This window comes from Geotrypetes seraphini, chromosome 2, assembly GCF_902459505.1.
Source record: "Geotrypetes seraphini chromosome 2, aGeoSer1.1, whole genome shotgun sequence".
Lineage (NCBI taxonomy): Eukaryota > Metazoa > Chordata > Amphibia > Gymnophiona > Dermophiidae > Geotrypetes > Geotrypetes seraphini.
The window spans coordinates 209,897,660-209,918,468 of NC_047085.1; the positions used below are offsets into that span (position 1 = coordinate 209,897,660).

The following is a 20,809-nucleotide window of genomic DNA, read 5'->3' on the forward strand; positions in this document are numbered from 1 at the left end:
GCTCTAGGTAACATGTTGTACTTTTACTACTAATATTTTATATTTTGCTGATTGTCCAGTTCTCTTCTGTGTAAACCGCCTAGAAATCATTTGATTGTGGCGGTATAGAAGAATAAAGTTATGTTATGTTAAATCTTCAACTTTCTTGCACATTTCTGTGGAAGTTGCTGCCGCAGGCCTCCAGTATGAGGGTCATCTTCAAAGGACTCTCTACCCCACTTAAACTGCTTGCTCCAAAATTTTACTTTGTAGGATGATGGATCTACTTTGGCTTTTTCCCTTTTGTGAGAAACTTTATTACTGAATGGTGTTCCAAATCTAGCAGTTTCTTACTTGATTTGCACGAGGACTCTCCTGATGGTCTGCCTCTTGGAATGTTAGACTCATACTGAGCCACAACTGTGCATGAGTAATCTTGATACATGTAACAACATATTACATTACATTACATTAGTGATTTCTATTCCGCCAATGCCTTGCATTTCAAGGCGGATTACATAAAAGTTTACAGGAATAGCATAAGAGATGTCATAATAATTACTTAAGAAGTACCAAAGAGTTGTCGAGATCTTAAGGTGATAAATGTTGGGTAATAAGAATTACCAAAGAGTTGTCGAGATCTTAAGGTGATAAATGTTGGATAATAAGAATTACCAAAGAGTTGTCGAGATCTTAAGGTGATAAATGTTGGGTAATAAGAATTACCAAAGAGTTGTCGAGATCTTAAGGTGATAAATGTTGGGTAATAAGAATTACCAAAGAGTTGTTGAGATCTTAAGGTGATAAATGGGTAATTAGAAGCATTTTAGAATTCGTTGGGTAGTTAGAAGCATATTAGAGTATATTAAGGGTATAGAGAGGGTAGGTGCTTATTACCGTACTTTCTTTCATACTCGGGTAGATAAAATATTGAACACCCCTCTTATATACTTTGCTCCTCTGGTTTGGAGCAAACTTCCACCAGAGCTGAGAGGAGACCATAATTATGTTAGAGTCAAAGCTGCACTAAAAACTTCTCATCAGGCTTTCCCCACTTGTACATAGATCCAAACACTACCCTTAACAATAGTTTTCTTCCTACTCTTTCTCCCTGGTTCAGGATCATCCCACCTCTGGACATTCTAATTTCTTTCTCGGTTTAAGATCACGCCCCACGTTTTCCTCCACACTCGTAACTTTAGTATTACCTTCCCTTGTAATCTTAGACCAGTGCCTGCCCTCTTCCCCATTTCATGTCCTTAACCCTTTCAGGACCAAGGGACATATTTGTCCCATAACTTTAAAATCCTATAAATTTTGATTGGGATAGTCTACAGTTCTAAATTTGATATGTACGGATTCCATATGATACTGCCTTTATGTAAACAAACTGGTTCCGACATTCATTCATTAGCGTCGTTGCCAGATTGACGAGAAGATTCACTTGCCACACTGTCCATAAGCCAGAAGTGTGATTTTTTAAATAAAAATAATGATATTTCACAAAAAAAAATCAATTTTTTGGCATCTGCAAGCCCTTTTTACCATAAAAATGTCGTCAAAACCACAAAAATTGGCCTACGATCCTTATGGTCCTGAAAGGGTTAAGCCATTATATTCTTACAATGCTGATCAATGGTCCTTTCTTCCCATCATATTATTATTGGGATCTTGGACCAATCACTTAACCCTCCATTGCCTCAAATACAAACCTAAACATTCTGAGGACAGGAAAATATCTGATTGTAACTTGCCTTGAGCTAACTACTGAAAAAAGCAAACCTCCATCCCTTCCCCCGTAATGTTGTACACTGACTTGTGCTAAAAAGTTATACTGTAAGCTACCCTCATTTCTTTGGATAGGGCTGTACTGAATATTTGTATTCATTCTGATTCAGCCCCAAATAGACCGAATAGTGATCTAAATTTGTTACGTTATGTTATGCTATGTCATATGTGATCTTATATCCTGCCAAATCCTCCAAAGTGGAGTTTGAGGCAGGTAACAATAGTGTTATTGTTATTGTTAAACAGAAATAAACATACAGTTCAAGATAGAATCAGATTAAACTCCTAACAAAGACTTCTTAACTCCTTATAAAGTGGGTTCCAGACAGCATTTTTGCTTCCCAAAGGTAGACATACAGTGCAAAATCAGGGCCAAGCTAAACCTCTAATCAAGATTTCCGGAAGAGCCATGTTTTCAAATTTTGGGGAAACAGAGCATACATAGTAGTAATATGAATTTCCGTGGGTAGTAAATTCCAAACTTTCGCATTTTGATAGTTAAATGATTTGCAGTGAATCATGCATTTTATACCTTTCAAAGATGGAAAAGATAGTATCAATCTGAGTTTCGATGTTCAACAGATTTGCCTAGTAATTCAGTAAATCTGAGGAAACTGTCAGGAGTCTCTCCATACAAGGTCATAATTGTTAAACAGCATAATTTGAATTTGACCCACTTCAAATTATGCTGTTTAACATTTGAATACGAATAATCTGGGGCTCTACTGTGCTAAGTTCTACTGAAATAAACACTTGATCTCTGATTTCATCTCTTCTTTTATTATTTATGCTAAAGCTTTATGCCCATTATTCATATTCAATATTCGTATTTAGCCGAATAACAAAATATGCTCTTCAATACAGGTCTACTTTGTTGTGCTTTTGTCTTTCCCTCCTGTTGCTGTATATTTCATGAGTGGTTTTATACTTTCATTTCATTTTGTTGTACATCACTTTTGTTGCCATTGTTGAGAGGCAGTTAATTAAATCAATGAACCTTAAAATGCTGCTACTGGAAGTTTGCTGACAGTTGAAGATGGAATTTATATGGGAAAGCTAAGAGTAACGTTTTGTAAAATAGCAAATGACAGCAGATAAAGACCTGAATGGTTCATCCAGTCTGCCCAATAGTCACACTAATTATACAGTATAATCATGGTTAAATTGGTTTTTTTTTTACTATTTCTGGGCAATAAACCATAGAAGTTTACCTGGTACTGTCTTTAGGTTCCCACTGCTGGAGTTGCCATTGAAGTCCACTTTAGCCGGTGACGGGACTAAATCGCGCGAGACAATGGCAAGCCGACAACTGAGCGCTGACAACTGAGCGCAAGGTTGACGGCGCACCGAAGAAAAGCACTATTTTAAAGGGCTCCGACGGGGTGTGTGGGGGGGACCCCCCCCCACTTTACTTAACAGACATTGCGCTGGCGTTGTGGGGGGTTTGGGGGGTTGTAACCCCCCACATTATACTTAAAACTGAACTTTTTCCCTAAAAAACAGGCAAAAAGTTCGGTTTCAAGTATAATGAGGGGGGTTACAACCCCCCAAACCCCCCACAATGCCAGCGCGATGTCTGTTAAGTAAAATAGGGGGGTTCCCCACCAACACCCCCCCGTCGGAACCCTTTACAATAGTGCTTTTCTTCGGCGCGCCGTCAACCTTGCGCTCAGTTGTCTGCGCTCAGTTGTCGGCGCGCTCTTGTCTCGCGCGATTTTGTCTATGAACCCTTTAGCCTAAACTGTCACTGGATCTTCTATCAAAGTCCGCCCCAGCTCATCCTAAACCAAATCACCATATATGGGACATAGACCATGCAGGATTGCCCAGTACTGGCCTTAGTTTGTTTTATACCATTCATTTTCTAATTAGAGATCCTCTGTGTTCATCCTACGCTTTTTTGAATTCCGTCAGGGAAGTGGCTAGAGTAGTGACTTTTTTTTAAAGCAGCATATTGCTTTGTTATTTTTGGAAACCACATTCAGCAAAAGCAGCAAAAATTTTCTGAATAGTATAAAGAGCAAGGTTAGGTCAATGTCATGCCAACCTATGCATTTTAGAGTATGTATCGGTGAAACACTGACAGCCTTATCTTATGGACAAACTATATTTTAAGCTAGCAACCTGTTTTTTGTTTCTGAACAGTGTGGCTGGTGGAGAGCTGTTTGACAGAATTATCAGTGAAAACTACAATTTGACAGAGCTGGACACCATCTTATTTATTAAACAGATCTGCGAAGGGATTCAGTACATGCATCAAATGTATTTCCTTCATTTAGACCTCAAGGTAAGCTATACCCTGGGCCATGCGGACATTAGAAGCTGGGCAGGGGGGGAACAGAGATAGAAAAAGTGCCTCAAGTTGTCTATCATAAAGCTATGGCTAGAATTTCTAAAAGTTACAAATGTTTGGCTTTGGCAAAACTATGGTTAAAGCTTCTGCCATAGTACCTGATATCTGACCCTTCGTCAGTTGTGACTGGTATAATTTAAAAAGATGAGGTAACAGTATAGTTTGAAAAGACTTGAAAAACTCCACTGTGAATCCATCACTACCCGGAGCGCATCCAGCTCTGAGACAAATGGTTATGTTTGTGTGCCTATTGGATGCCATTTTGTAAGAGCAACATAATGTGTGAAAGTTTTACTAATTAGCTGTTAAGTATAGTGCTGAATACTAGGGAACTCATAATCGAAATAGAAATACGTCTAAAACCTACCCAAGTTGGCACTTGGATGATCAAAAAAACAGGTCATCCAAGTGCCGATAATCGAAATGGGTTTTTAAAAGAATCCAGAGCCATTTTCGGCCTCTCAATCCCGCTGTGTGCCGAGAGCAGAAAGGGGCATTTTGGGAGGAGTAGTTAGGACGGGATGTGGACCGACCTAGACTTAGTCGTATTGCAGGGATAATCAAAAGTTTGACGAGACTGCTTAGATGGAATTTATACGTTGTGACTTAGGCGATCTAAAAACAGGTACAAGTGCCCAAAAGGTATCCAAAGTGACCAGAGAACCACTTCAGGGACAAAGTGAAGACCCACACACACTCCCCCTGTCCTAACGGACCCCCTCACACCACCATATAAATCAGAATAAAAATGTACATACCTACCTCCAGAACTTCAGCACTTGGCGTAGGAAAGCCAAGTAGAACTGCACAGAGGTGGCTTAAGTAGTCTGGGGGGTAGGGGGTGCTAGTGAACCATAGAGAGGACGACCCAGGCCCATAAGCCACTCTAACCACTGTATTTATGGTGAAAAATGTGAGTGAGTCCACCAAAAAAAACCCCAAACCCTACTCTCCTGCCATATACAGTAGGTGCCACTTTCAGCCATGATTCCTAGCTGACATTTGCAGGATACAAGAGTTGATATGGTATGGTATAAGGGCTATTGGGGTTGTAGACAGTGGGTTTGGGGGGGGCTCACCATGACCTATAAGGGAGTTCTGGTGTTTATGTGGCACCCTTTTTGTGAAGTTCACACAGTGCCTTGTAAGGTGCCTCACTGCTCTCTTGCCATATCAGGGTGGCCAGTCCATCACTTTGATGGTCCCTCTCACATCCAAAAGTTCTTGTTCTGGACATTTCAGACTTGGACGAATATGTGGTTGAGAATGTGGTATAAAGATAGATGTACTGGCGGTCTGGACAATCAAACGCTTGGATGTACAGAGAGACGATTTAGAAAAAAAAAATCTTTTGGACGTACTTTTCAAAAATGGATCTTTTGCAGCTGCTGACTTTGGGCGACTAGCCCCCTATGCCCAAATTGGACTTAGATGTTTCTTTCGGTTATAGCCCTCTAGGTCACTAGGCTAGAATACAACACAAGAAAGTGGCAGTAGAGGGAAGATAAAAACACTGGTATTGTCCCAGGCAGGATTAAGGCACATAGAAACATGATGGCAGATAAAGGCCAGATGGCCCATCCAGTCTGCCCGTCCACAGCATCCATTATCTCCTCTTCCTAAGAGATCCCATGTGCCTGTCCCATGCTTTCTTGAATTCAGGCAAACCAGGCAGGTGCCTATGGCCAGGGCTGTTTCAGATACGTTCCACTGCATTTAGAACAACGTTAGGGGCTGTTTGTGGAGTTTTAAAATATACAGTGGTACCTTGGTTTACGAGCATAATCCATTTCAGGAGCATGCTTGTAATCCGAAACGCTCGTTTATCAAAGCAAAGTTCCCCATAGGATATAATGGAGACTCAGACGATTCGTTGCTACGGCTGCCAGCGACCGACATAAACATGACAGAACTGGGGTTCTGGGGCACTGGGGCTCTTTCCACAGCCGAACCAACCAACCTTCTTTTTCGTTCGTTTTGTGCCATGGGTGCCTACCTTTGTGCCGGCTTTCTCCTCCTTCTTGCCACAGTGCTTGTTTAAAGCCGCGGGTAGCAGTTCCCACGTGCCCCCTGCGGTCAACCCGGAAGCCCTCCTTCTGCCGCCCCTGGATGATTGCCTTCTTGCCGGCTCCCTCCTCCTTGCTGTGGTGTTCGCTTGGGCCGCGGGCGGCAGCTCTGCATGCCCCCCTCCTGCGGTTGACCCGGAAGCCCTCCTTCTGCCGCCCCTGGATGATTGCCTTCTTGCTGGCTCCCAACTCCTTGCTGTGGTATTCGCTCGGGGCCGCCGGCGGCAGCTCCTGCATGCCCCCCACGGCCGACCCGGAAGCCCTCCCTCTGACATCGCAACATCAGAGGGAACGTCTCCGAGCCAGCCGCAGGAGGCATGCATGAGCTGCCGCCCGCTGCCCCGAGTGAACACCACAGCAAGGAGGAGGGAGCCGGCAAGAAGACAATCATCCAGGGGCGGCAGAGGGAACAATCGCATTGCTCTCGAGCGGGCCGCACGGGGCAGCAGGTTGGACACCCTTACTTTGGGACACACTCGTATAGCGAGTCAAGCTCGGTTTACGAGTCGCAGATTTTACAAAATGTTTTGCTCGTCTTGCAAAACACTCGTAAACCGAGGTTTGACTGTACTTATATTACACTTGTTTGTCAGTGCACTTGTTTGTCTAGGATTCACAAAAGTCTTAATCACTGCCCTACTACTCTCTGTCCCTGAGACTGCTCTACCTTTCCCCCCTCCATCCATTTTGGCACATACTCCCTGCAACTGCAATGTTTTAATGGTCCTTACACCTTCCCTCCTGCTCTCTTGTGTTCCCTGATGGGGTATGAGGAGGAACCAGAGGAAGGATGTTTGGGAGATGGGAGAGAGAGACAGAAAACCAAAGAAGGGATGATAGGATGATATAGGGCAGGGGTAGGGAACTCCGGACCTCGAGAGCCGTATTCCTGTCGGGTTTTCAGGATTTCCTCCTATTCGTTTTAAAACTATTACTTGTAAAAGGGTTCATTTCTTTTGTAATTTTTAGGGACCTTTATTGCAACCCCAATGCAAAAAAACCATTCAAACAACTCTTTACAAAGCACAGCTCCATACAGCACTTGAAAATGGAATTACAATGCAAAGAAATCAAACACGAGTGCATGACTCCCATAAAGTAAATAAGAAAACCTCTAATCATTTAAGAGAGTGTATAAAGTATTATTTATTAATATTTATACACCACTTATACCTAAGCGGTTTACATTCAGGTACGCAAGTATTTCTCCCTATCTGTCCTGGTGGGCTCACAATCTGACTACCTGGGACAATGGAGTGTTAAGTCACTTGCCCAGGGTCACAAGAAGCAGTTCCAACAAATCCCTGATAACCTAGGGAACTCCGGTCCTCGAGAGCCGTATTTCAGTCGGGTTTTCAGGATTTCCCCAATGAATATGCATGAGTGCAGTGCTTTCAATGCATATTCATTGAGGAAATCCTGAAAACCCGACTGGAATACGGCTCTCGAGGACTGGAGTTCCCTACCCATGATATAGGGAAAGATAGGTACAGTAGAGAGGGTGAAATTGGGTAGAGAGATTAGAGAGCCAAGAACAGAGTGGCTTTTTAGAAGGGGAGGAAGGAAAGAGAATGGAATGGAGGACAAAAAGCAATAGAAGGGAGAAACAGGTTTGGGACAGGGAGAACTAGAAAGTGAGAGCCAACAGTAAAGAGAAGAAGACATATGAGGGGGTGCTGAAAAGTTCTCAGCCCAACCAACCAGCTTCCTAAATTCTGAGCATTATTCTACCACTGTAGTGAAAAGAATGTTATCTTATTTCATTAAGGACTCCTTTTACTAAGGTGCGCTAGGGCTTTGAGCTGGCGTTAGTTCTAGAAGCGTAGCGTGTGGTAATTTCCTGCGTGCGCTAAAAACGCTAATGCACCTTAGTAAAAGGAGCCCTAAGTGTCAATTTGCAGAAACAAAATTCTACATTTTGACATTGTTTCAGATCATTGCTCGAACCATAATCCACATCATTCTCCTCTTGGTTGGGCTGAGAACTTTTCGGCACCCCCTCGTAAGAGAGGGAGAAGGATGAATGAGATCCAAGTATGAGTGAATATAGAGAGTGAAGAGGTGTTGAGGGACAGAAATAGGAAAAAAAAAAGTTGGAGAAAAATTATATAAAAAAGAAAAATCAATTTATGACCTTTTTAGGTCATAGATCTTTATGGACTCTCATTAAGTCACATCATAACACCTTCTTTATCTAATCAATGTAGGTCTTGTGTAACGGAATTGGGCACTCTAAAGCATATGCTTTATGACTGTACATTTGTTCAAGACTATTAGAATAGTGTATGGACCACTATTTGCCAAGTTTTCTGTATTAATGGCCCAGTCACTTTCAACTATATAATATTGCAATCCAGATGCTTTTTGTCCTTAACTCATTATGAGCATTTATTATTTGATACTTTAATTTCTCTAGCCATTAAAATAATCTTAAATTCCTGGAAGGATCTAAAGAATATACATTTATTCAATGGTGAAATTGAGTATGCACCACCTATAGGTTTGAGCTATATATTGCTAAGAAATTAAAGTATTCATCAAAATTTAATTGGAAATGGTCAATTCTAACGTCATATATTAATTATCCTTCTAAACTTTCCACATTGTTCTTATTATGAGTATTTATAGTTCTTTTATTGAAATGTTTGTAATACTAATGTTAAACTGTTTGTAACATTTATGTATGTGTTTTAAAATCTTAATAAAGATATTTAGATTTAAAAAAGAAAGATCACCTTAGGGGAGGAAGTGATGACAATAGGAAAAAAGAGACATAAATGGAAAGGAAATCTTGGATAAAGAATCTGGAGGAGAGACAAGAGAAAAGCAGAGACAAGTCAGACCAGTATGAAAAGGGAAGGGATTGGGACTTATATGCCACCTATTTGTAGCTTTACAACTGCACTCAAAGTGGTTTGCATACAGGTACTTCAAGCATTTTTCCTTATCTGTCCTGGTGGGCTCATAATCTGTCTAATGTACCTGGGGCAGTGGAGGATTGAGTGACTTTCCCAGGGTCACAAGGAGCAGTGCGGGGTTTGAACTCAAACCCTCAGGGGGGCCGAGGCTGTAGCTCTAACCACTGCGCCACACTCTGAAAAACAACATTCAGAAGGTCCATGTCTGAATGTCCAAATGCTGCTGAAATACAGACTGCCTTTGGTGTCTATCTGGGTGGTGCCAGGTGGAGCAGGATTTTATTCAAGTATCATCATGATTCAGTGTCTATATCTGAATAACTATCCAGTTAATTAAGGCAGCAAAAGGGGCTTTTTGGTATCAGTCACTATCTGGATTATTTCCAACTTTGCTCTCCTTTTATCCTTCCCATCAATGTCTTTGTTCTCATTCCTCCTTCCTTCTTGCTTTCCATATATACCCTACAGTGGTTGGAGTAACAATACCATGCTGGGCTCCAATGATGATGTAATAGTACAAGCATAGCCCTGGGAAATAGCAGATTGCTCCTCTCTCTCCTGTACTGCCACTAATTTCTCAGCTCAATAACTTCTGCACAGTGATAAAGCAGGAGCAGTAGCACCTGAAAAAAGCACTGATCTCCACAGTCATTTGAGCTCTAGTGCTGTCGCTACAATGGCATGAGCTACGTACATAGCCCTAAAGAGGAGATGCTGCACTGAAAGTCCTTTGGCAGGGGTTCATAAACTTAGAAATATCCAGATTTATTCTCAGCATTCTGCATCACACACATCACTGAACATCAGAAAGTGTGCAGGAATGAAAGGAAAGCTAAGGATTCAAGAAGTTATTTTCCAAATTTTTACAGCCAACAGATTACAGTATCCTGTTGTTTGTACCAGTCTGCAGTGGGTTCTAAGATGGCTAAGAGCAGCATGCTGTGTACTCAATAACCAGTTTGAAACTGGTGAAAAAGATAAAGTCAGAAATTGGAGGCGGTGCTTACCTAAGATGGCGGCTGGAAGCTCGTTCTGAGACGCAGTTGGAGTTGCTGGCAAAATTTTCCCTGATTTTTGCCAATGGTGAAAAGAAAATCAAAGGTCTGGGTTTTCCCGGAGGAATCTGGTATGCCAGTTGGGACCGATGGATGCCTATGTCGAGCACGGAACCTGAATGCAGGACCCGGAGGAATCCTCAGCCGGCAGAGGCATGCAGGCTGAAGCGTCTGATTTCTCCTTTGAGGGTGCCACCTTATCTCCGGAGGAGCAGAGTCCTCCGATTCATCCCAAGGTGACAGAGGGGAAGGTAGAACTGGAACTGACCCAGGACTTGCATGAGAATCCCATTAGCCCCCACCTCTTAATAAATATGGGAAGAAAAAAATTAGAGACGACTTCCCTGGCTGCTTGCCATGGTATTAACACCAGGCCAGATAGTTGCTGCCAAAATAGAGACTGGATTCAGAAATCTATGGCACACAGATAAGCTTCAAAGAAGAGCAGAATCATTTTTATATTTCAAAGCTGGATTTGCCAACTCATTAAAGTCTTAGAGATCTAATCAGAAAGCATGATCCTCCTTTCTCCCCCCTTCTCCCCAAATGAGTCTTTATCTTATCCTACCCCCTGTACTATTTCAAACTGAGAGGCAGTAAAGAGATGAAGCAGTGATGGTATTGTATATGTTGACTTGCTTGTCAGTTAATGTAGGAGAATAGGTATGCCGAATAGAGAGTTGCGCGGGGACAGAAATCCCACCCGTCTCCGCCAAAATCCCACCCATCCCCGTGAGGACTCCCACCTGTCCCCACCCGTCCCCGCGAGGAATCCCTCCGTCCCCACCCATCCCTCGAGAATCCCCTCCGTCCCCGTGAGGAATCCCCTACGTCCCCGCTCGTCCCTATAAACTTCAGAAATAGTTATTTCAGTTAATTATGCTACTGAATTAAAGGCTCTGGTAGAAACCCATTCAAAAATAAGCAAAAAGACTTTATTAATTTGGAAATATTAATTGGGAAGAAAACATACTTTGTAAACGGGTTTCTACCAGAGCCTGTAATATTTATAAATTTTTATCAACACAACTAATATACTACTTTATCCTGAAGCAAAAAAAAAAAAAAAAAAAATTTTTCCTACTCTTGTTGCCTGGTTTCTGCTTTCCTCATGTTCTCAATCAATTCCTTTCATCCACTGTCTCTCTTCTCTCTGCGTCTTCCATTTGCTCTGTTACTGTGCCTCTCCCTTTCTCCCCCTTCCAAATTGGTCTGGCACCCATCTTCTTTCCTCCGCTCCCCCCATAGTCTGGCATCTCTGTCTTCTTCCCTGTCAGCGTCTTCTCCCCACTCTCTCTTCCCCATTTCCTTTCAGCATCCTTCTCCCCCCCATCTTCCCCATGTCCTGTCAGCATCCTTCTCCCCCCTCTGTCTTCCACATGTGCTTTCAGTGTCCTTCTGCCCCCCTCTGTCATCCCCATGTCCTTTCAGCGTCCTTCTCCCCCCTTTGTCTTCCCCATGTCCTTTCAGCATCCTTCTCCCCCCTGTCTTCCCCATGTCCTTTCAGCGTCCTTCTCCCCCGTCTTCCCCATGTCCTATCAGCGTCCTTCTCCCCCCTCTGTCTTCCCCATGTGCTTTCAGCGTCCCCTCCCCCCCTCCCGTCTTCCCCATGTCCTTTCAGTGCCCTTCTCCACCTCTTTGTCTTCCCCAGTGCTTTCAGTGTCTTTCTCCCCCCTCAGTTTTACCCATTTCCCTTAAGCGTCTTTTCTTCTCCAATCTACCTTTCCTCCCTTTCTCCCTCCCTGCCCCTTACCTTTGTGGCGCTTCCCCACCTGACTGACAACAGTCCGACAAACCTCCCTGCCCTGTAGCCATGAATCTAAATTACCTTCTTACAGCAGCTGGAGTATTGTAGCAGCTGTAAGAAGGTAATTTAGATTCGCGGCTACAGGGCTGGGAGGTTTGTCGGCCGGGCCTTTTGTCGGTCGGTCGGGGGAATCACCACAAAGGTAAGGGAACCTGACCGGCTGTGCACACTCCCCCCCCCCCCATGGCTGCACCCGGGGTGGACCTCCCCCCCCCTTTGGTACGCCACTGCCTTTTCCCTACCTGCCCTGCCACACACAGCCGACCGGAAGTCTTCCCGATGTCAGCGCTGACGTCGGAGGAAGGGAGGGCTTTGCTTAAGCCTTCTCTCTGATGTCAGCGCTGACATCGGGGAAGACTTCCGATTGGCTATGTGTGCTGCACCAGGGCAGGCAAGAAATGGAAGACGAGCCTCGCAGCAGGGCAGGTAGGAAAATCAGATGAGCCTTGAGGCATTGAACCCCGCGGGATCCCTGAGAGCACGAGGGGCGTCCCCACGGGATTCCTGTGACCCTAGGGGGCATCCCCACGGTATCCCCGCGACCCTAGGGGGCATCCCCACGGGATCCCCGTGGACCCGAAGGGGGATCCCGCGGGATTCCCGTCGTCCCCGTTCCCGTGCAGCTCTCTAATGCCGAAGCCAGGCCAAGCTGTGGAGAGTTGCTGCTAGACACTCATTCGTCCTTCTGCCAGGGTAATAGCTATGTCTCAAATGCTATGCCAGCAAAACCAGAACATGTGATGTAAATCTAGGCTTTTGTGCTTTTGTTTTCTGTCCTGGCAGCCGGAGAATATCATGTGTGTGAATCAAGCTGCGAATCAGATAAAAATTATTGATTTTGGACTGGCAAGAAGGTAGGTTAATGCTTCCAAGCAAATTCAGTTCTTTCACTTCAATGTAATTCACCTTGAATTACTACTGAAAAGGTCTAAGTGCTGTTTGTTTTATTTTCAGTGGAGATGCATGTATTTTAAAAATTGGCTCATGACCTGGTAGACAAATGCAGGGCAGGATTAATGCTTCGAGGGCCCCTAGACATACAAGTACACTGGGTCACCCTGGCCCTGCCCCGCCACGCCCCTGCCCCTCCCATGTCCTGCCCCATTTATCTGTTTTCTTCTTTATTTCCACTTGTATTTCTTTTTTAAAAAATTCAAAAACAAAGATTAGCATACCAGTGCACAGTTTTTCTTCTATGCAACCCCTAAACATCTCTGAACAAATCCCCCTTCCTTCTCTTCCCACCTACTTACCCAGAAATTTAACTCTGAACCCTTTCCATGCACATATGAAAGTGTTCAAATATTTGTAAAGCAGTAATACTATCCGAAATATAAATCTATATTAATAACCAAGTTTACAATGCCTTTCAACTGCCTCACTCTACATCAACCAACTGTAACCCATATGTATATATAAACAACCAAATCTGTAACTCCTCTAGTACGTTCCACTCCATGTATGTTAATTTGCAACGAAACAACAAGGCAAACAGTCCACCAAAGAATCCAACGTGAAACAAAAGAAGATTGGCAGAAAATAAGGAGATTCAAATCAGGTTGATTCAAGATGCTCCCAAGGACCATGCCTGATGCATTTCACCAAACAAGGCTAGTCAACGCTAACAAAAACGATGTCTTTCATACAAACAGAACACAGACAACACCTTCGCCTAGTATGGAATAAGTAATCACAAACTAACCTCTCCCCCCCTTTTACAAAACTGTTGTATGGTTTTTAGCCACAGCCAGCGCTAAAAAAATGCTTTACAGTTTTGTAAAAGGGGGGATAAAATAGAAATACATAGACAAAGGTTAAATAAAACCACCAAGACGCTGGAATCTGCATACAATGCAACACTACAGAAACAGCAATGCATGTCCCCTAAAGCACAAAAAATAAATAAATAGAAAATTTTTTTCTACCTTTGTCTTGTCTGGTTTCAGCTCTCCTCATCTTCTTGTCACTCTCTTCCTTCTGTTCTTCTGTGCCACTTCCATCTTTCCCTTCACTCCCATTAGTCTGGAATCCATCTTCTTCCATTCCCTCCTCCAATGGTCTGGCATCTCTCGCCTCTCCTTCCCTTCCCTCTCCCACACCCACACCCCCATGGTCTGGAATTTCACTCTCTCCTCTCCCTTCCTCCCACTTTCATCAGCATCAGCCCCTTTTCTTTCCCTCCAACCCAATTCCCTCCAGTATCCTTCCCCCTTATGTTTTCCCCCTTTCCCTGCACACCAATTCCATTAGCATCTGCCCCCTTTCTTTCCCTCCAACCCAATTCCATCCAGTATCCTTCCCCCTTATGTTTTCCCCCTTTCCCTGCACCCCAATTCCATCAGCATTTGCCCTCTTTCTTTCCCTTCAACCCAATTCCATCTAGTATCCTTCCCCTTATATCTCTCCCCTTTCCCTGCACACCAATTCCATCAGCATCTGCCCCTTTCTCTCCCTCCACCACCCTTCTAGGTCAGAGAGGCCCACTGAAGAAATAGAGGACTCAGTGTTTTTTTTTCCTTGGCAACATGGGCCCCCTGGGAAAGATCGGCAGTGCTGGGCCCCTCCCCGGGAGTTTGAGAACACCGCCCTCCCCCGGCATCGCCATCACCATCAACCAACCTGAATAAGTAACGTCGGATGGGGTGGACCGGCAGATGCAAAGAGTTGCTGCAAGGTCCTGCAATGATTGCATCTGCCAGTCCAACCCCTCCGATGTCACTTACCTCTTCCCTGAGCAGAGCCGGCAGATACAGTCATCACGGGACCTTGCAGCAACTCTTTGCATCTGCTGGTCCACCCCCTCCGACGTCACTTATTCAGTGATGGCAATGCTGGGGGATGGCAATGCTGGGGGATGGTTGATGGCAATGCTGGGGGAGGGCGGTATTGTCGATCTCCTGGGGGGGGGGAACCCAGCGCTGCCAATCTTTCTGGGGGAGGCCCAGCACTGCTGATCTTTCCCGGGGGGCCCGCGTTGCCAAGGGAAAAAAATAACCAAAACGAGTCCTCTGTTTCATCGGGCCCCCCTGACAACTTCGGGCCCTAGGCACATGCCTACTTGGCCTATTGGTTAATCCTGCCCTGGACAAATGGACTTAAAGATGCTCATATGTCTAGGTTATATGCAGTGGCATATCAAGCCAAAATGGTGCCCAGGATTCCCCCCCCCAACGATAGGGGAGTGTCTTAAGAACATAAGAATTGCCACTGCTGGGTCAGACCAGTGGTCCATCGTGCCCAGCAGTCTGCTCCCGCAGTGGCCCCTAGGTCAAATACCAGTGCCCTAACTGAGACCAGCCCTACCTGCGTACGTTCCAGTTCAGAAGGATTTCGTCTAACTTTGTCTTGAATCCCTGGAGGGTGTTTTCCCTATAACAGACTCCGGAAAAGTGTTCCAGTTTTCTACCAGTCTCTGGGTGAAAAAGAACTTCCTTACGTTTGTATGGAATCTATCCCCTTTTAACTTTAGAGAGTGCCCTCTCGTTCTCCCTACCTTGGAGAGGGTGAACAACCTGTGTTTATCTATCAGATTCCAGAAAGACCAAAGACCAGCACAAAAAATAAGACACCCTCCCCCCCAGTACCTCTTACAAAGTCTTCTCTTCTTCACTGGAAGCAAGCTACATCATAGGGAGGGCTTGGAGCTGGTGTAAGTAGCGGGGAGGAGTTAATGCTCACTGCTGGTGATGAAAAGAAGACTTTAAGAGGTACCAGGAGGAGTGTATTTAAGACCCACCCCCCATTGCTGGAGAAGGTGAGGAGAGGAGAGATGCTGGTGTGCCTGCCAAGACAACACACCCGGGCCACTGCCCCCCCCCGCCCCTCTCACTATGCCACTCCTTATACATTTGAGCTGGATGTATCAAAATCGGGTATAACCTGAAACATATGGCCCAAATGTATATGCTAGATTTATAGATCCCCAATATCTGTGCCTCTATGTTTAGAGTAAGTACATAAGTGTATGCATAGACTAGGCAGATATTTTCAGTGTTGCACACTAAAGAATGACACGGGGACGGCTTTTTCCCCGTCCCCCGCAGGAACTCAAATTCTCCATCCCATCCCTGTGAGTTTTGTCGCTGTCTCTTTCCCTGTCCCATTCCTGTAAGTTTCAGGCACTTATGATTTTAAAGTGGTTGAGGCTTGTGCAGATGAGGGTGGAGCTTGCAGGAATGGGACAGGGACAGGAAAAGAATTTGCGGGGATGGGACGGGAAAATGAGTTCCCTCGGGGACGGGAAAAATTTGTCCCCGTGTCATTCTCTAGTGCACAGTATCCACTTCATTTTGTAGCAGGTTGTGTGTTATGGTATAGAATACTAGGACTTCTGCATGTGATTTTTATATAGTCTACTCTATAACATAGGCACTCAACTTGTATAGAGGGTAAGCACAAGGGGGGCATACACCTGGGTGGGTCCCACATTTAGGCATATAGCTCCCAGAATACTTAACAGCAAGTTATGCACTAAAGTTCTGCATTTGGACATATGCATTTATGCCTGCTATTGATATGGTACCTAAATGTTGACGTATAAATGCTAACTTATGTTGCTATTTCGTAATGGAATCTGGGTGCCCAGATGCTGTTATAGAATTAGCACCTAGCACGCTACATCTTGGTGCTAACTTATAGTGCTGCTTTCTATGAGGGTAATTCAATAACTAGGCGCCTGCATTTATACGCCCCTTGCATGCATAAATGTATAGGACACTAGCACTTACATGTGTAAGGGTATACTTACCTGCTAAAGTGCCAACAGGGTGCTTACACACAGCATGCTGGTTACTGATAAAACACAGACAAGTATACAAAATACTTCTAGTATTTAAAATCATGCAAGCTCACAAGCTTTCATTTCTTGACTGCTACCTTATTCTATGCCTTCCAAGCCGAACTTTAAGATCCTCGCATTACTTATATGTGTTACATATGATTTCACATGACAGCCTATCTTTTCAGTTGCAGGATCATTTTTTAGAATAAACTTCCATCCCATATTTTATTTATTTATTCAATTTTCTTTACCGTTCTCCCAAGGGAGCTCAGAATGGTTTACATGAATTTATTCAGGTACTTGAGCATTTTTCTCTGTCCCGGCAGGCTCACAATCTATCTAATGCACCTGAATGGGGCAATGGGGGATTAAACTAAACTAAACTAAACCTTAAGTTTGTATACCGCATCATCTCCACAGAAGTAGAGCTCGGCACGGTTTACAAGAATTGATATAGAAAGGAACTACAATGGAAAGTAGAAGGACTTAGTAAAGAGAAGTTTAGAGGGACTTAGTATAACGAAGAAGGAGGGGTCATTACATTTTAGTGACTTGCCCAGGGTCACAAGGAACAGCGTGGGTTTGAACCTACAACCTCAGGGTACTGAGGCTGTAGCTTTAACCACTGTGCCATCACTTGATCAAAACGTTTCTTTTCAATTCTTTTGTTCACTAATACCTTATATTTTTAAGATCCTAAAAGACTGGATTGAGACCTGTTGTGGCTACAAAGTAGCTCCCCTTTATACAAGGGGTTGCTGAAAAGTTCTCACCCAACCAAGAAGAGAATGACGTGGACATGGTTCAATTAATAATCTTAAACAATGTCAAAAATATAGAATTTTGTTTATGCAAATTGGCACTTAACGAAATAAGAAACCTTATATACTTGGATATAAATCAAGATTTATGGACCCAAAAATGGGGGTCTCGGTTTATATTTGGGTCCTCAAGTCACCACCACCTCTCACCTGGATCCGTTGCAGGCCTCCTGCTGGACTGCCTTATGTCCTGATGGTCCAGTGGTGATCCTGGACAGGAGTGCTCCTTCCTGTCCCGACCAGCTGTTAGCCACCGCACTTCTCGGACCCATTGCAGGCCTCCCGCGGGCCTGGCCTAAGCCCTGGTGGTCCAGTGGTGAGCCGGGACAGGAACAATCCTTCCCGAGTCTTGACCTGGCCAACTGTTAGCCATCCCGCTTCCCCCCCTCCTCCCAGGCCCCTCTACAACATACCACTTGAACCCTGATGGTCTAGCAATGAAACGGGCAGGAGCAATTTTTCTTCGCTTCTGCTCTGTGTGAAGCTGCAATCAGAAATGGCTGGGGCAGTCTTGTGAGACCATAAGAACTCGCGAGATTGCCCCAGGAGCTTGCCCAGATATTTCTGATCATACAGGGCAGGAGCGAAGAAAAATTGCTCCTACTCCACTTCACTGCTAGGCCACCAGGGTTCAAAAGGTATTTAATATAGGGGTCTGGGAGGAGGGAGGGAAGCAGGGTGGTTAACATTTGTCCAGGACAGGACGCGGGAAAGATTGCTCCTATCCTGACTCACCGCTGGACAACCAGGGCTTAAGGCAGGCCTATGGGAGGCCTGCAATGGGTCTGGGAGGCGGGGTGGTTAATAGTTAGCCGGGACAGGATGCAGGAAGGATCGCTCCTGTTCCGGCTCACTGCTGGACTACCAGGGCTTACAGGAGGCCTGCAGTGGGTATTGGAAGCTGGGTGCAGAGCTGGGCAGGAAGGGATGGAGGGAGGGCGGGAGGGAAGGAGGGCTGTGTGCAAGGCAGTGCAATTGAATATAACCCCCCCCCCCCCCCAGTTTATATTTGAGTGAACCTTTTTCCCCCTTTTTGGGGGAGGGGAAAAGGTTACCTCAGTTTATAATTGGATCGGTTTATATTCGAGTATATACAGTAACACTCATTACAGCTACAGTGGCAAAACAACGCTCAGAATTTAGGAAGTTGATTGGTTGGACTGAGAACATTTCAGCACCCCCCCTTCCTTTCCCTTTTCTATCCCACTTTCCTATCATTATTTGTAGTTCCACTTTATACATTCTTGGTTCTTTTTCTCATCATCACTTTTTAAACCTCCTCCCTTCTATTATTATCACTTTATTTTATTGTAAACTGCCCAGAAGATTTTCTTTGGGTGGTATATCAAGCTTTTAATAAACTTAGAAAAGTGGAAACTTGGACACTTAAGTGCTACTTTATAAAGGCACCCTTAAGTGGCAAAGCAAATGCAACAGGGTCATCTACATGGATGGACCTCATGGCGCACTATGAGTTACATGCATCTTAACCACATTGAAGGTGCGTTTTGGGCAGGCTAAAGACGTGGACATTTTGCAGTGATAATCCAACATTTAACAAAACGTTCAGGGCACCATTTAGACGTTTGGGGCTAGACATGGTTTTTTTTGTTTGGGTTTTTTTTTTTTGTAAATCTTTATTGACATTTCAAACTTTTATAATGTATACAATTGAAAGAATCAGAAAAACTATATGAAAATACATTATTATCATCACAATTATTACCTTAAACAATTTTCTGCCCCTTCTTATCCTTGTTATAAACAATAATATGATATTATATTATATACTATCTATATAATTATACTCTTCCAATAAATATTCAACCCCCCACCCTCCAACCATCCCTGGATGTGTAAAGGAATCCAACAGAAACAAAAGAGAATCATAATTTATTTATAACGTAATAAAATTAGTTAATGGACCCCATACCCCATTAAAAGACTTACTAATACCTAAACGTTCTGCCATAATCTTTTCATATTTATATGCCCCTTGCATGCATAAATGTATAGGACACTAGCACTTACATGTGTAAGGGTATACTTACTCGCTAAAGTGCCAACAGTATAATACAAATAATACAGTAGCTGAATGTAATTGGTCTTGTACGTCTGCAAGAACAGGGCATGAGATAAACCAAAACAAAAAAAGGTGTCTTCAACACCTATGAAATGTACCACGCAGTTGTAGGCTGTCCTTAACTGTTAAGCTTTGGAAAGGCAATGGAAAACGTTTTGGGCTCCTTTCACAAAGGTGCGCTAGCGTTTTTAGCGCACGCACAAGATTAGCGCGCGCTAGCTGAAAAATTACCGCTTGCTTAAAAGGAGGCGGTAGCGGCTAGCGTGCGCGGAATTTTAGGGCACGCTAAGTGCACGCTAAAACCGCTAGTGCACCTTTGTAAAAGGAGCCCTTTCTTTCTTTTTTTCACGGGCCATCTGTTTGAGTGAGACTACGAGGGGATATGATCGAGACATTCAAAATACTGAAAGGAATCGACAAAATAGAGCAGGAAAAAACGTTATTTACAATGTCCAATGAGGCACGGACAAGAGGACATGGGCTGAAGCTAAGGGGGGACAAGTTCAAGACAAATATCAGGAAGTTCTGCTTCACGCAACACGTGGTGGACACCTGGAATTCTCTCCCAAAAGAGGTAATTGCAGAATCCACCATTCTAGGATTTAAGGGTAAGTTAGATGTACATCTCCTTATGAGTGGCATGAAGTGACATGGGTAAGGGTAAGCTAGATGCACTTTCTCTTTACGAGAAGCTTAGAGCGATATGGGGACCAAAACTATGCCAGGGTACACCTGGCGGGGCTCCACGTGTGCGGATCGCCGGACTTGATGGACCTAGGGTCTGTTCCGGAGATGGCGCTTCTTATGTTCTTATGTTCACATTGAGGCTTTAGGATATTAAAGCTGCCTTTCTATTGCTTTTAATACTTTCTAATGCACTACTGGGCACATGTAGTGCTGCACGGTGGTGATAAGTATTCAGGTATATAACATGCCCCGCTCTAAAGCAGTTTATAATAGTTGTAGCTTGGGGAAAAGTGTCATCTAAAATTAGCCCTACAACAATCTTGAGCCCACAGCAGCCACTACAGTCTTCCCCCCCTGGAACTCAAACGCATCACCCCCACAACAAACCCACATGCATTCATTTTTATGAAGCATTTCAGAGAACACCGTGAAGTCCTCCGAGTTCTACAGCAAGAAGCCCATCCCTGCAAAA

General features: G+C 44.1%; 1 protein-coding gene across 5 annotated transcripts in view; it reads left to right on the forward strand.

The window, feature by feature from the left end:
* MYLK4 (myosin light chain kinase family member 4) overlaps positions 1-20,809 on the forward strand; it is a 175,864-nt gene that overhangs the window by 129,656 nt on the left and 25,399 nt on the right. For 4 of the 5 annotated variants that reach the window (XM_033934850.1, XM_033934852.1, XM_033934851.1 and 1 more), the window contains 2 exons: positions 3,913-4,054; positions 12,750-12,820. In XM_033934850.1, coding sequence (XP_033790741.1) covers positions 3,913-4,054; positions 12,750-12,820 — 213 coding nt within the window. The remainder of the gene's footprint in view (positions 1-3,912; positions 4,055-12,749; positions 12,821-20,809) is intronic. The other variant, XR_004538448.1, reaches the window with a different exon arrangement.